The sequence below is a fragment of the Vombatus ursinus genome, unplaced genomic scaffold, assembly GCF_900497805.2.
Source record: "Vombatus ursinus unplaced genomic scaffold, bare-nosed wombat genome assembly UNPS02014863.1, whole genome shotgun sequence".
Lineage (NCBI taxonomy): Eukaryota > Metazoa > Chordata > Mammalia > Diprotodontia > Vombatidae > Vombatus > Vombatus ursinus.
The window spans coordinates 19,423,002-19,439,797 of NW_020954641.1; the positions used below are offsets into that span (position 1 = coordinate 19,423,002).

General features: G+C 33.6%; 1 protein-coding gene across 2 annotated transcripts in view; it reads right to left on the bottom strand.

Annotated features, from left to right (window-relative positions):
- Window positions 1-16,796, bottom strand: part of GABRG2 (gamma-aminobutyric acid type A receptor gamma2 subunit) — a 136,144-nt gene that overhangs the window by 85,908 nt on the left and 33,440 nt on the right. For both annotated transcript variants that reach the window (XM_027841911.1, XM_027841910.1), the window contains exons 2-6: window positions 12,829-12,980; window positions 10,908-10,975; window positions 9,209-9,429; window positions 6,919-7,001; window positions 4,113-4,250 (exon numbers count right to left, since the gene is read on the bottom strand). In XM_027841911.1, coding sequence (XP_027697712.1) covers window positions 4,113-4,250; window positions 6,919-7,001; window positions 9,209-9,429; window positions 10,908-10,975; window positions 12,829-12,980 — 662 coding nt within the window. The remainder of the gene's footprint in view (window positions 1-4,112; window positions 4,251-6,918; window positions 7,002-9,208; window positions 9,430-10,907; window positions 10,976-12,828; window positions 12,981-16,796) is intronic.

A 16,796-nucleotide genomic window follows, 5' to 3' on the forward strand; every position in this document is an offset into this window, starting at 1 on the left:
AGTGAGCTGAACCAGGAGAACAATGTACACAGTAACAACCATGTTGTGCGATAGCTAATATTGATAGACTTAACCCTTCTCAGCAATACAAGTATCTAAGACATCTCCAAAGTCCTCATGATGGAAAATGCTATCCACATCCAAAGAAAGAACTATGGAGTTGGAATGCATATTGAAGTATACTATTTGCTATTTTTTTCTTCTGTTTTGTTTCTTCTTTCTGGTGGTTCCTCCTATTGGTTCTAAATCTTACTTGCAATATCACTAATGTGAAAATATATTTAATAGGAATGTATATGTATAGCCCTATTCAGATTGCATGCCATCTTGGGGAGGAAGATGGGAAGGAAGGGAAAGAAAAATTTAAAACTCAAAAGCTTATGGAAGTGATTGTTGATAAATCAAAATAAATTAATTTTTAAAAATTCTACAATTCCACCAAACAGAATTAAAAAATGGCATCATAGTGCACAGAATTGTACCAAAATATTAGGAAAGCAAGGTGTAAATTAATGCTCAAGTTTGGGATTTTCCACCATCTTTACTGTCAGAAGTGACATCATCACGTTAAATAACTGAAGTTACTCAGTGTACACATGAAATGGAATAAGAAATCTGATATCTGCCACATTAAGGTATCCCTGCAACTTCTCAGTAAAGATTAATAGTCTTGGGAGAGCACCGTGATTCTTTATACTTTAAGTGCATCACTTTCTTCATGCAGAAAATCTTTCTGAGGGAAAATGGCCTCTGTCTCCAGAGACAAGACATTTGGGGACTCTAATATTGCAATCCATTTTAATTTGTCCATTTTATCTTGATATAGTTATTAGAGTCACTCTGAGCTTTCATCCTTTAAGTAAAAGATGTATCTTTCCTGTTGAAGTACTATGAATATGCTGTCCACAGACTGTCAGGTGCTGCAGATTTTTCTTTTAAAAGAAATATGATTGTGAAAGATCATAATGCTGGACTCCTCTGAGAGACCATTTAGAACAAGTTCCTTTTTTATTTAATGTTCTTTCCATCATAGAAGTAAGACCCTCTGATTGCTTCTTTCAGGATGAAAGATTAGAGTATATAAGCAATACAATCTGCCCTATCCCCTCCCTTTGCTCCCTTGCTGTTACAATCAACCACTGTCTATAATACAACCTTTATTTACTAACTGATCACTATGTCCCAAGAACTGTGCTAGACTTTGAAAGAGCTCTAAAGTGCAATATTATCATTTCCTTATGAAGAAAAACTGTGGCCTTGATAAGGAGGCCTTCAGAAAGAGCAGGTATTTATCTTTTTTGAGAATGATGGTAGTACCAAAAGCAAATCAGATTGGAAGAAGAACTGAATATTATCTTTTGTTTCATTTTAGTAAGTTTGTATCTGATTTACATGTGTAGATATGTTATAAAAACTTAAGACCAGAAAAAGGATGAGTGAGGAATAACAGATGGAATATGGAAAAATCATACCCATATCCACAAAATCTGAATAGAACAGGAAGACCTCTAGAACATTGAGTACATCCTAAATGAAGAACTTAACTCTGTACAGTCTGACTCCAAGCCTTATAATTCAAACAAAATGACCAAATATCTCTCTCCAATGTTACCAATGATCTATTAATTATGAAATGTAATGGTTTTTCATCATTCTTATCATCCTTAATCTATCTGTATCTTTTGAAACTCTCAGTCACACTTTCTTCTCCTTGATAAATGCTTTCTCTGGGTTTTCATGATTCTATTCTTTCCTTAGTTCTCCTCTTACCTCTCTGACTATTCCTTCTCAGTGTCCTTTGCTAGATCTTCATTCAGATCCTTCCCTCTAACCATATGGATCTCCCAAGGCTCCTATACCTTCTATTCTTCTACTTCTATACTATTCCTCTTGGTGATTACATCCACTCTGATATGTTCAATTATCTCTGTGCTAATGTTTACCAGATTTATTTATTCCAGCCTAGACCTTTAGCTTTCCATTGATAATATTTGAACTGAATGTTTTAAGTCATCTTTAACTCAATATGCCCCAAACTAAGCTCATCTTTCACCCAAACCATCCTTCCTCTCTAATATTTCTGTTACTTTCAAGGTTATTGCCCTCCTCCAAATCACCCAGGCTCATAACCTAAGTATTATTCTGAACTTTTCACTTTCTCTCACCACTCACTCTGCCAATTCATATCCAGTTAGTTACCAAATCCTGTCAATTCTACTTCATAATACCTATTGAATTTCTCCTCTGATAGTGACACCTGCCTAGCTCAGGCCTACAGACCCTTATCCACTGTCACCTGGATTACTTCAATAGTTGCTTAGTTCATCACCTGATTTCAAGTCTCTTCTCACTCCAATCCATCCACTTAGCTGTTAAACTGACTTTTTCTGAAGTTCAAGTCTAACCATGCCACTCCTCACCACTATTTAATACAATCCAACAGCTTTCCATCAACTCCAGCATCAAATATGAAATTCATTGTTTGGATTTTATAATCCTTCATAACCTAACACTTTTTTATCTTTCCAGTTTTGTTATAACTTACTCCCCTCCATAAACTGAAGAATCCAATGATATTGGCCTCTTTTTCATTTTTTGAACAAGTGATTCCATCTCTTGACTATGGGCATTTTTAATGGTAGTCCCTCATGCCTAGAAATCTGTCCTTCCTCATCTCTACCTCCTGATTCTTCCCTCAAGGCTCAACTAAAATCTCACCTTCTATAATCATCCTTTCCCAAACCCAAACCCAAAGTTGTCATTTATTTATCCTGATAATATCTAGTTTGCAGATAGTTGGTTGTATGTTATGTCCCCCATTTTATTATGAGATTATTGAGAGCAAAGACTTTTCTTTTTTTGCCTCTCTCAGTGTCCCCATACACATAGTAGGTGATAAATAAATGCTTTTTGTCTTGCTGTTGTTGACATATGGAAAAGACATGGACAAGAATTAAATGGAATAAGAAAAATAGAGGTTTGCAGTATACATCAGTGAAAGGAACCCATAAGATCATGGATTCACTTAAATATTGGAGAAGTTACATTCATAGGTCACTTTTCTGCCATGTCACATTGTGAGCATTTGTACACTTTAGCTAACAGCTTCAGGCCACATCATTTCATCTTCTGGATTGGCCCTGAATGCCAAAAAGTAATAATCTTTATAAATGAAACACTATAATTTCATATTTACCTTCATACATGCTATATCACTCTGGCTAAATTTCTATTAACCAGGAGCTTATTCAGTAACCCTAGATATACTCAGTTATTCAGAGCTACATATTGATGACAGTAACATCATGAACTGCATCTTTGAATAACTCAATTATTTTCACTCTGCTAATAAAAATAGACCAATATTATATTCCTAAATTCATCTGGATTTTCACAAATCTACTATTATACTTGCAGAAACTCAGGCAAAGACTGTATGAATCAACACAAACTACTACTGGGGAAAAAATAAAACTACTCTCTGAGTTAATGATGATTAGAGTACTATCAGCTCAGTAAATTTAGGTTCCTCTGATAATGATGTATCAAAAGTGTCGCTTTTGTAAATGAAGAACTAAATACAACTCTCTAATAAACTTCAGGTTAACAAAATTCGGAAAACTCCTATTAGAAAATATTACATATTTATATCTTATTTCATTAACATGTAAAGTGGTAAGTCCTTTTGTATTTAGCAACCATTCATGTGTTTCTAGTCATTCCTGGATGATTGTTTTAAATGCTGCTGTGTACTTTTGATAAAGGTCATTTCAGTGAGTATAAAACTACAATAGCCATGGCAGGTTCTAATGAATCACACAATAATGTTTGATAACTAGATTACAACTTGGTATTATAAGAAATGAGGCGAACCACTTTCTCAATGCACACATAATGATATTCATCTCCTTAAAACTAAATTACCCAAATTGTAATGGTGATTCTGCCTAGGGAATTAGAATAATTTTATTCAGCCTGGATTTTATTGCTTCATATTTTAGATTGACATAAAACAGATCACATATTTTCACATGTAAAAAGCATTATGGTATGGATAATCACATTTTCTTTCCGCTGTATCTTTCTGAATGAGAAGGGTTCTGCTATCTTACCTGAAGTTGTCTTCACCACCTCAGTAGTATTTCTTAGTCCAACAAATGAAAATTGATAAAGCCTCCAAGACCTCGTGTCTCCTACTTCAACAGAGCTGCGCTTCCATTGATAAACAATTTCTTCCTGTGGGTAGCCATCTTCCATGCAATGAAAGGGAGGTTTACAATGATTATTTAGAGCACTTATAATGTGCTTAAAAGAAAACAAATCTTGTGAGTATAAAATACCATTTTAAAGTTTTCACGGGATTTTATAATACATTGTTTCATTTGACATGCACTTTGGGTAAACTTTATGATATCAATGTCTAGTTTTTTTGGGTATTTGTGAAAAAGTCCTGTACATAGGAGTTACTTAATAAATGTTTGCTGAATTGTCTTTCTTAAAGATAGAGTAGAAGTAGTTATTTTAATTATAATACTGAGCCTCATCAAAGTAAAGTGATTTGTTTAATACTAGAGAGCAAAGTGACATGTCTCGGATAAAAGTTTAGCTTTTATGACTTTGAACTCTGTCATTTTTCCACTTAGATAATTGACTGGTTTTTTTCTTTATTTTATCTTTTACTTAAACACAGATGGAAATATATATCATGAAAGCATCATTGCCATTTCACCTTTCTAAGACTCTACCACTGGGAAAATTCATGATTCCTTAGGAACTAATTATCCAGAGCTAATTGTCTAATCTTGTATAGTTGTTTTTTTCTTTTTAATCTGGTCTTTTGGTCATTTTCTATCTTCCACATGACCCTACCAGAGAATGTAGGAAGGAGATAAAATGGAAAAAAGAAATAAGTTCAATGTTGGTAGGTGAAAATTGATGACAAAAATAAGACTGGAGAATTATTTACATATAAGCTGAATTTGGCAACATTATTTTAGAGAAGATACACTTTTGAGTTTAACACTCCAAGGACAGAAAAAAGTTTAGAGAACGAAAAGCCCATAACTCTAAAATATAATGAAGAATAACCCTCAAGTTTCTGTTCTACTCTGGTCAAGAATATTAGCTTTTTTGGCTTCACTCATATAGGAATTGTGAGAAAAGATCTATAATTCAAGGCAGTAATAGGATTTATATTTGTTATTAAATGAGTCAAGTCCCTGACTGTGTTAATGGAAACAAATTAAAATAAAAATTCAAGAGGCAAAAATGCAAATTTATACAATTACATGGTGACATTATTTCTTCTTGATTTCCTGATCTGTCAGCAGATGAAGATTTTTCTTTGGAAAGCTTTAAGGAGACGTACTATTCAATGTTTTAATAGCAGGAAACTGTGTTTACTAAATGCAAATCAGATGAATGTTGTGCTTCCCATACTACCTCTAAACTTTTGCATGACCAGTTAATATCAGGAATCCTTGAATTACCTCTGATAAGTTTTAAAAGAATTTATGATCTAAAAATGGATCATATTTCTAAGAGCATAATATCTAATTTCCTATCTAGCCCTACATTCTGCTTGTTCAACATGCCAACCAAGATTCTGTGACTCAATGGGATGATGCCAAAAAAATTGTGGTCTAACATGTTTAACTTATGAAATTTAATTCATTAAACATTTATTAAGTGTCTACTATGTGTCAGGCACTATTCTAGGCACTGAGGATATAGAGACAAAAATGAAATATCCCTGCCCTTAAAGAACTTTCATTCTACTTTGGGATGTTGGTATTGGTGAAATAAAACAAGTACACAGATAAGTAAATGCAACACATATATGTAAGATAATATAAACATTTAATGAGGGAAAGGTCATAAATAACGAGGAAAAAGGAAAGGGCTTACAGGAGGTTGATGGTACCTCAGTTGTGGCAAAAGACTTTAAGGAGTCTCTAAAATAGATTTTGAGGTTTGCTTTTAGATCTGCTATTCTACACAGTTCAAGAAATATCTGTTCCCATTGTAGTTAGCTAAAAAGCAAACCAGAGTCTTAATAGAAAGCATAATTAAAATCTAGTGAAGGGAAAGATTTCTTCCTTTGTGAATTTTTTTTAATTTCTTTTTTTATAGGAATTCTGGGGTCAGAAGCTACATGGGGCACTGATTTTTGAAATGTTTTACAACAACTTTGAAGAAACCAGATGTGACTAAAACTTTAGTTTTTCCCAGTGCAGTGTAATTTAGGAAACCTAGACTTCTAAGAGGCAGAAAATTTTTTTTGTTTTTTGTTTTGTTTTGTTTTCAGTGTGTGTATGTTGTTCTTTTTTAATAAACTAGGATAGTTGGCAAATGTGAATCTAATAAACGAAAACATAATTTATGTTTTCATTTCATATTCATTTCATATTTCATTTCATTCATTTAATTGCCTATTCATTTCACAAATTCCATAAACAATTTATAATTTATAATAATTGAATTAATAATTATTATTTGGATATAATAATTGAAGAGAAATCAAAAGTTATGTAGTTCAATGCCAACTTGAAGCATGAATTTCTTCTACCAACTTCACTTTATGGTAGTCACCCAGCTTTTGATTTTAAGAGAACAAATAGATTTCAAGTACTTTACCATACTCATTGTTTATTTGGAAATCAAATCCCATCTATTAATACCTCCAGTTGTGGAAAGCTTTTAAGCAATGAACTTTCTGTTTTGCCTTATTAGATAGCTTAGGACATTTTAATATCTTTTTTCCACTTACATAAATTTTTGGTCCCATTTCTGTAGCAGAAATATTAATCCCTACCATATTTTAAATAATTAACTTTTATCAGAATGGTTAGTATTTGTCTCTTTTTATATTAACAGAGGAAATGGCCATGGTGACATTTAAATGGAGGCATTACTTACAGCTGGAGAATTCCAGAGGGCAAGAATGTTCATCCATTGGGAAGTTATGCAACTGTAACTGGCACTCAGCATCTATTGTCAGCCTATGGAAAGAAAATGTCTAATGTTTAAATTAGTCAAAATGAAAACTTATTAAAATTTCTACTGAGTTGACAGCCAGCCATGGACCTAGGAGAATAAATCTCTTGTGAACAGACAAGAATGAAATTTGAAGGGGAAAATAATATCCACCTTAAGAATTATTGAAGACATCATTACATTTCTCATTTATAGAAACCAAATAGTAAAATGTCATTTATTTTAAGCCAATAATTCAGAATTTGTGATCATTTAACCAGGCAAGTTTTAGAAATTATTTTTCCCCAGTCTATTAATTATTGGTAAATTAATGTGGAAAGATGGCAGGAGAGCATAATTAGCCTCCTTAAAAGAACAAATAGATTTCAAATACATTAGCACCCTCATTGTTTATATGCAAAAAAATCCTACCTATTAATGAATGAGAACCTTCTATTTGGAATCTCATTGTTATGAATAAGCACAAGTCAATTAAATATACTTTGCTTTTAAATCTCCAAATTTGCTTTTAAAATCTTCAAATCAAACTCCTTTATGACTCCCAGTTGGTGAGGTTTTACTGTACCCAGGAAAAGGAATAGCCTATTTGCCAATTGTGGACTGTTTCTTTTCTTTAACAAAAGATCATTAATGCCTCACTAAGATAATATTCTACCCATCATGAAATTTCATCCTTAATTTAGCTTTATCTGTGGGAAACTAAAAGGGAAACATCAAAAGGGGAAAAGAATAAAGCAGGAAAAAAGAAAGAATTAAAAAGAGGATAAACCCATCCCCATAGGTAGTTTGATTCAAGCCTTAATTGACAGGTACCTAGGAGTCACCTCTTAGTGACTGTCCTTTTACTTAATAACATCAGTACTACTAATGCCTAATTGATAAGAAGAGACAAATTAATGCCAGAGAAACAGTATGAGACATTGTCCTCTGAGGAGAATGCTAATTTGGCTTCCGATAATGAAACTAATCTAATATTTCAAAAGCTCTGTACTATTTTTTTGATATATCAGACAGATTTTGATCTCCGATGGATTTTAATTACAATTATGCCTCTTATCTAATGTTGAAATGTATTGCTTAATGAATATAAAATATCAGCCATCCTCTTTGCAAATGAGATTGTTTTTTTCCTAATACCTACAAGATCAATATGACTAAAATTTGAGAGTTACTTTTAAGGGACTGTATTTTAGATAATATTAAATAATATATGCTATTTTACATTCGCACAAAATATACAATCCAAATTGACTGGCAGTGATTTTATACATATTATGCCAATATCTTAAAGAATAAACAAATTTGAAAGAACACTCATCCAATATTCCATAGACTTAGGTGTTGTTAATCTAGTTCCTAACATTTGTTACATCAGAATGGATACAAAATAATTGAGGTATTTGAGATTCAAGTACTCTTACTTGTCAAATTAGCTAATGTAGGAAACTATGAAATCACATAAATATGTGATAGTAATTGCATAGAAAAATATAGAGAGATAACTTAAACAGGAAACTTTTAAAAACAGTTTTAATCCAAATAATCCATGGTAGATAATTCATAAGCTAACTCATCTATTCGTCATGTACTTTCAAAAGCTGTGTGTACATGACACCCAATTAACTAGCCAAATCAATGGAGAAAATAATCAAACTTCATACTGTGAAGACCAACAGTAAAATGAGGTTAAAGGGAATGTTTCTATCAGTTTTCAACCAGCCATGTTAGTCAAATAGACATGGCCAAAGTTACAGATACTTCAGTATTCAAAAATGTCTCTGTAGTAATGATTTCCATTGAAATCAAGGTACTTTAAAGCACATCAACTATTCGTTGATCCTAGAGATGACTTACTCAATCTACACTTCCCTAGATCTCAATTAGTGGAACTCATTATAAAATCATAAGAGTATAGAAAGGATACATATGTTATTACAGAAAGAAAGGCAACAATAAATGCCACCAGGGTATGACAGAAATCCTACTATTAATTCACATAAGGATTGCTGCCAATAATCCTCTTCATATTTGGATATCTCCAGGAACTTGTCAAAAGTGGATGGAGGAAAAAGAGCTCATTTCACAAGGTTAGAATGCTTTGCTATCTACCTGAAATGTGTTGAAAATTCCCATTATGCATTTAAGTACTGAGAATGATATTCTTTTCCTTTTTCCTTAATGTCATCCAAACTTTTAACAGAAGAAAAAGCACCTGAGTGTGTATAGTACACGGCCATCATTCCAGATTCTGAGCATGCGGTTAGGTGTCGTGATCCAGTGGGCATCAGCTTTTTTGGAGTTCCGGAAAAAAGTGTCTGGGATCCAAATCTTCCCAACCATGTTGCTATTGAGTCTGAGGACCTTTATGGTACTGTTAAATTTCAGGCGTCTGTCGTACCAGGTTTGCGCAAAAAAAATGTCAATTGTGTACTCCTGTTGTTTTAAAGACAAACATGAAGTCAGCCAGTTTAAGATCATCAGAAGGATATTTTGACATTATCTTTCCCCCAACTTACTGAATTTAGAAGGAGGACAGAATTACTTTTATTTTTGTGACCCTGTTAACTAATTTAAACTGCAATGAAAATTTGCTTTTTGGCCTTGAGCAACAATGAAACATTTCCTAAGATCAATAAAAGACTTCTACTACAAAGAGACATTAGTAAGTGAATTATTTCACAAGAATACAGCACTAATGTGAGCCAGCCAATTCCATATCCCATGGTGCGAACCAAAGCTCAAAATTCTCCTTAAAGTAACAGTTTCACCCTTAGATTCACTTAAGTTCTTTTCCAAATAAGTTGAGAAATGACCCCAATTAAACAAAATCCTATTCATACTCTACTCATTTTTCGCAAAATCCTACCAACTGAAAGGTGTCTTCTTGTGGATGTCCTGTCTTTTACTATTCTACATGCACTCCAGCATTACAGACCTTGTAAAAAGGGGAGACACCATGCATATCAGAAGGAATACTGGCTAGATTTGGAATCACAAGAGTGAGATTCTATTCCTGTTAGTAGGTAGCTATGAGACCTTAAGCACAGATGTAGGAGCACCATATATCAATATAGAGTGTGCCATATATGAGGAACAGCAAGTAGGCCAATTTGGCTGGGATGGAGAGGGCATGATAGAGCTAACATTTTGTCATATACACAAAATCCATTTTCACTGTCTATGTATTTCATGTGTTTATAACTTTTATTTAAATATCAAATGACATAAAGACTAGAAAAATAATTATTGGGGGAAAGTTGCAATATCAGAGATAAACCTTCACTCATTTTTCTTTGTTACACATGTACAAACCATAAAAATGAGAATCAAACTTATTTTCTATAATTCTTCATCAACTAATTACCATTTGTCTCAGTAGTATTATTTAAGACACATTATATAGACTAGAACCAGATATTTCTGGAATAAATAATAGACAGCATGGCATATAAGCTATTATCCTATAGCCTTAAAACATATGTAATCACAGTTGTCTTTTAGCAGTTGTTGAGAAATTTCTAACTTTAAGCTAACTACTTCTCCATTTTCAAAAATAACCTAATAATCAAAAAGGAAATTTCCTTTGTGGTACCCAGCAAAGTGACTTGAAAATAAGAGTCACTTGGGGGCAGCTAGGTAGTGCAGTGGATAGAGCACTGAGTCTGAAGTCAGGAGGACCTGAGTTCAAATCTGGCCTTGACACTTACTAGCTGGGCAAGTCACTTAACCTCAATTGCTTAAAAAAGAAAAGAAAAGAAAAGAAGAGTCATTCAAGAAATATTTGTTGAAAGTAAGAAAATTTTAAATAATTACAAAGCCTAAACACAAATGCCAGAGGCCTTTTCAAATGATCAGTTTTTAAAGTTAACATGTTAATAGCGCCAAAATATAGACCAAAAGCTGAAACTCACCATGTTAATAGCATTCACTGGTCCAATGCTGTTTACATACATGTCAGTGTGAATTAATGTTGGTTTTACTGTGAAGAAAACAAAAAAAAATATTACATGAATAAGTAAAAGTCAACAATATTAACGTTATATGGCTTGGCTTCAGCTTATTGGTTGAATAATTTTCATCTAAGATGATAGAAATATATCTTTAACTTGAATCAATGAATAAGGTAAATATTTACATAAATGTAACTCACAAAAAACTCCTTTGAAAATTGCCAGTATTGCACATATATTTGATTGTTCCTGTTAAAATTGTATTTGTTCAAAATGCACAACTTGGGAAACATCTTTCTTTGCTGAATTTCCAACATTCTTCTTTGGCTATGATGAACTGCCCATTCTATACTGAACATGAGAAGGGAATTTGCTCAGCTTAATTTCCATGGAAGTTAAAGATTAATAACCACTTCACATAATTAGAACTGGAGTTATAAATATAGAGTATATTATAAAGCAATAGTTAAATGAGTTGATGAGGGATTGTTTTCATCCAGCTCCATTGGTTTAACTAGCTTTGATACACCTCTGCTTTTCTTCTTTTGATTCTTTTCATCTGTCAATCAACAAAAATTGAACTAAATGCTCACTAAACCATTTTTTTTAGATTGAGATATGATACTATTAGTACAGAAAACTCTCTACAATAACTCATGTCTGATGATTGGAAACGTGTATGTAACCTATAGTCTCAGCGTTTCCTGTAAGGAATGAAGTTCCTTGCTCAAGGTCCCACAGGTAGCATATTTCATATGATAGGAATTCAACAATATGCTAATTTCAAGGATAGACTCTTATCCCCTTTACCACATTGCTGCTCAAGGTTCAACAAACCTAAAAAATTCTATGATTCTTCCCATACAACTCTGACCAATATAATTCTTGTTTCCTAATGATATAGTGGAAGTTACAACTCTTCCCATAATACTAAAGCACCATATGGAACACATAGCACTTTGTGAGAGGGTACTGATATTGGACATATGTAGGATAGTCCCCATATCCTAATTCATGGCTCTATTTGCATTTTAAAATTAGATGTTATAAGTATGTGCTAGAACCAGCTCTAACCAATTTGGAAGAACCTATTTTTTAAAAAAAATTTCAATGTGAGTATTTGCTACAAATAAGGGCTTAATTTATTGATTTGCTGATTGTCTTAACTCAAGAAAGTATTGATAATTCATATTAAACTTAAAAGCGAGTAAGCATAAATTTCCCTCTTTCCCTCCTCCCCAGAGAGCATAGTTTTTAAACCTTTACCACACAGTCCTGAATGGCACTATCAACATTGCTTGAGCTCAGCAGCAATACAGTAGAAGGTGCAGGGAATGACATTATCCCTAGACAGCTAGACCAGATGCCTGGTGATTATAGGCTAATATTAATAATAATAATTAACATTTCAAAAGAGCGTTAAGATTTGCCAAGTGCTTTACATGCATTTTCTCATTTAAACTTCATAATCCCCCTGGCCTGGTAACTTTTCTAGCTTTCCAGAAATTTCTAAGTACTACATGAATCTTTACTCCATATGTACTTCCAAGCTGTTCATTAATTGCATGTCTGTCTCATTTTTCTTTGTCCTCTGCCATGTGTTCCCTGCACATATTGATCAATAACTTCAAAAGACACTAAAAATGTTATTTTCCTTCTCCCTCCATTATTTTCATCAATTTTTTCTTGCTACAGTTCACTGTCCCTTCCTCAAGGCTATTTATTAATGAGCATCTCAGATTTTTTGAAATATCTAGAGTGATTGTTGTAAAACGGTCCAGAGAACGTCCATTATACGATTCAGGCTCCTAAGTACTTCTGGTCTCTGTTTCCTATATAGATCCATTCATATGAACCATTAGGAAAGGAGTTGAGAACACACCTCCTATGTCAGGCCTCAGTTTGTTATCATATCCTTCCAGTAAGCCATTTAAGATGAAAGTGACATCTCCCTCTGGGACTTTTGGAGTTAAAACCCATGTTTTGTTTGAAGCGTAATCTTCATAGTCATCATCAGATTTCTGGCTACTGAGGCTAAAAAGAATAAAAGGTAGACAAAAAATTCAGAGAGAATATGTCATCTTTAGCATCCCATTCTTAGACTCTTACTGGGAACAACAAAAAGCAAGTTCATGGAAAATCAGCACAATGAAAATGTTCACCAATAGATTCTTTGTAATGCACTTACATTGCATAAACAGTAGTTACAGCTGATTCAAGCGCATCCTACTATTATCTGAAGTACTACCCCTCCCAATATACCTGGCCATCTATAAGTAACCCAGGATTTATTCATCTTCTCTGTCCTTTAACATTTCTACTTCTCTCCTCTTTCCTCCCCACACCCAACGCCAAGGAGGACATATTTTAAAAATATTGTCATTTATTTAGGTGGAAACAATACATAAATGCTAAGTGTGCAGTTTGGGAGTGTAGTTATAAGGTCTACATTTCCCTCCTTTGAGAGGTTAACTTGATCCAGTCTATTAATGAGAGCAAGAAACTCTTAATTAGATTCACTCCCACAAACTGTCAGACAGCTACTCCTGACACAGATAAAATACTGGTGAAGGGTTTCATCTTTGTTGAATTTTTTTGAATGTACATTCGCAAAATACACATATACATAGACACATACACAGATATATACACATACAGGATGTTTGCATTTTTTGTTTTCATTTGCACTTTGGTAAAAAAAAAAGAATTTCATTTATCTTTTAGTAAGTGCCACTGGATACCATTTTTAAAACTATGAGCTTTTTTTCTTTTGGCTAAACAGCAAGGAAGCACATAATTCACGGTGATGCAAACCCTCAAAGCTAGAGTCGCAAGACAACTTTTATGTGATAAACTCCTGCTCATTGCATTTCCAAACAACAAATCATCTGAATGCACTATATGTATTTGAATACTACTATAAAAATCCTTGATATCAGTTTATTTCTCATGATTTCTCTCTTTTTCATAACAAATCCCTTCTAGGACTATAATAGAGTAAATATCAATTTAGCCCAATACTCTTCCTACAATCACAGTGCTGAATGATGCAAATCAATGTTCATGATGGTGACTGAGGTATTACATGACCTTGGCAGCCATTTTGAGTCATAAAGAGAATGCAGTGTTCATTTGAACAGAATATTAAATGAACAAGAACATTGAGTTCATATCTTTAGATAAATAGGATTTGATAATATATCACTGCCTAGCTCAGCCTGCTGTTCCACACAGATATTATCCTGTATGTGTGGACCTCAGTGGCTATATTAAACCTAAAATACAGTACCATTTCTTCACTGTTGCCTCCTATTAGATACCATATGTCTCAAATTTTGCAATCTGGAAGTACATTGATTCTCCACAAAACCTAGCTTAGGATAATTAAAGATACTTTGATAATACTGTCATATTCATAACATCTTAAAATCTGCAAAACATCTTACATACAGTACATTATCTCATTTAAGCATCACAATAATCCTGCAGGGTATATACTTTGAGCATTTTTGTAGATGAGAATATTGAAATTGAGAGAGGTTGTTTGTCCATATTGCCTAACTACAAAGTATTAGAGATGATCTTTACACCCAGGTCTTTATGACTCCAAGTTCAGTACTCATATCTACTGTGCTGCACTACCTGTATTAAGTATTTAACCTCTCAGCTGAAACAGATTATCAACTGCTTTGTTAGTTTTTATAGTACATTTCACCTCTAAAGAGACAGATTGTAGATCTGAAATCTATACTTGTTCGAGCAGGCATACACACATTCAATTAAACAAATATTTATTGCGCCTACTATATGTGCAAAACTACCAAACTACCAAAGTTACAAAGATGACACAATACTAGACCCCTGGCATATTATAGGGCTAAAAATTAGAGTTGGAAGGAAACTTAAGGGCCAGCAAATCCAACCGCTTCATTTTAAAGATGAAGCAGAAAGAGGTTAATTTCCTTGCTCGATGTAAAATAAGTAATAAGGATATGAGGTAGATTTTTATACAGGATTTCTTTACTCTAAATACAGTACTGTACCCAAAATGTTGTACTACCATGGCAAACACCCAACTTCAAGAAACTTATCATCTTATAGGAGATGTTACTTAGCATAGTGACTAGAACATAGTAGGTACTTAATAAGTGTTTATTGATTGATTCATGTCACTTACACAATTAATTATAATCAAAGTCAGAAAAAAAGATAAATTATAGAAGAGAAAACAAATAGGATGGCCTACCAACCACCCTCTACCACATTAGAATGCCTTAAGATAAAGTTCAATGGAGATGCTATCAAAAGTGAAAACTTTAGATTCTCTCAGAGCAATATAAACTCTTTTCTTTCCCCCCTTTTCTGTTCCCTTTAAATTAATATCAATTTTGGGGCAGCTAGGTGGAACAGTGAATAGAGCTCTGGCCTTGGAGTCAGGAGGACCTAAGTTCAAATCCAGCCTCAGACACTTAACACTTACTAGCTGTGTGACCCTGGGCAAGTCACTTAACCCCGATCACCTCACCATAAAGCAAAAAAAAAAATTAACATCAATTTCAATTAATTAAGTTTTATTGAGTTCCTAAGAGGGAAACAGCACTATGCTGGACATCTTTTCATTCTTGGCCAGTCCTCAAATCCTGTTGTGTGCTGGGGCTTGATCAGAGCTTTGTCACCTTTAGGAAAAAAGCCACCAGCTTTTTTCACACAGAAAAAGTCCATTCTGCCAGGCAGGGAAAGGGGCTATTAGCTGGGGAAATACCTTTCCTATAATTTCTGCCTCAGTTCATCAGCCTTCTAGAGCATCTGCCTGAAAGTGCTTCATAGAAATAAAATCTTGTGACAAGTCTCATTACAATGAAAATCTCTCCATTACAACAGATAATTGTAAATCCCAGCCAAAGCATTTGGCTCATAAAGAGTGTCTTTAGAAAAAAAAAAAGAGTGGATTTAGAAATGTTCTTAAATCTCTTATATATGTATCTGTCCTATTCATCCCATTAGATTGAAACTTTCTAAGGTTATAGATCACTAGAGTTGGAACGGAGCTTACTGTAGGTCTTCAATATTTCAGATATTGAAACTGAGACCCAGTAAAATGGAAGGAATTTGCTGATCACTAGATAGTCATAGAAAAAGGAGTAAAAGCTAGGGTTCCTGACTCCTATGCCAATATACTTTTGACTTCACTGGACTACCTTTCATTTTTTTTTTGTACATTTCCAATACCTGTTCAATACTCTATATACAATGGTACTAGATTAATGGTATGAACCAACTAGCATAATGGAATTGGAATAAGTAGATAAAATATTTTAAATAAAGAGATCATATGGGAATCACTTGAAAGAACATTGTTTTCCAAGAATTTCATTCACATTTCTCTTTCATGGAGCCATACACTTAAGGATCTTCTCCATAATCTGACAAAACAATGGGCAAAAACATATGGACATCAAAAATTCTTTAACTTAATTTTCCCCCCTTTTAATTGACTGTAGTCTTTACTTTTTCAATGTGAAAATCTACTTATTCTGTAGTTCCCCAGATACACAGGAAGGGCTGCATTTACCCTTCTGAGATCCCTAGATGATGCCTTCAGGCCTTCATCCAAGGTAGGCTGGGCAGAGCTATACACAGATGTTTTCCAGGAAGAAAAATAATGGACTCCTCACCATAAATACACTAAGCTGTTCTTCCCCAGAGCTTTCTACTTTGAGGTCTAAATTAGAGGGGCAGACACATAATCTGGGATGTTTTCCAGGATTTTTTTATCCTAACAAGAAAAAGAAAGGCTTTTCTCTCATTCAGAATTGGCTTTTGCTTTCTTTAGGGATTCTCTCTGAACAG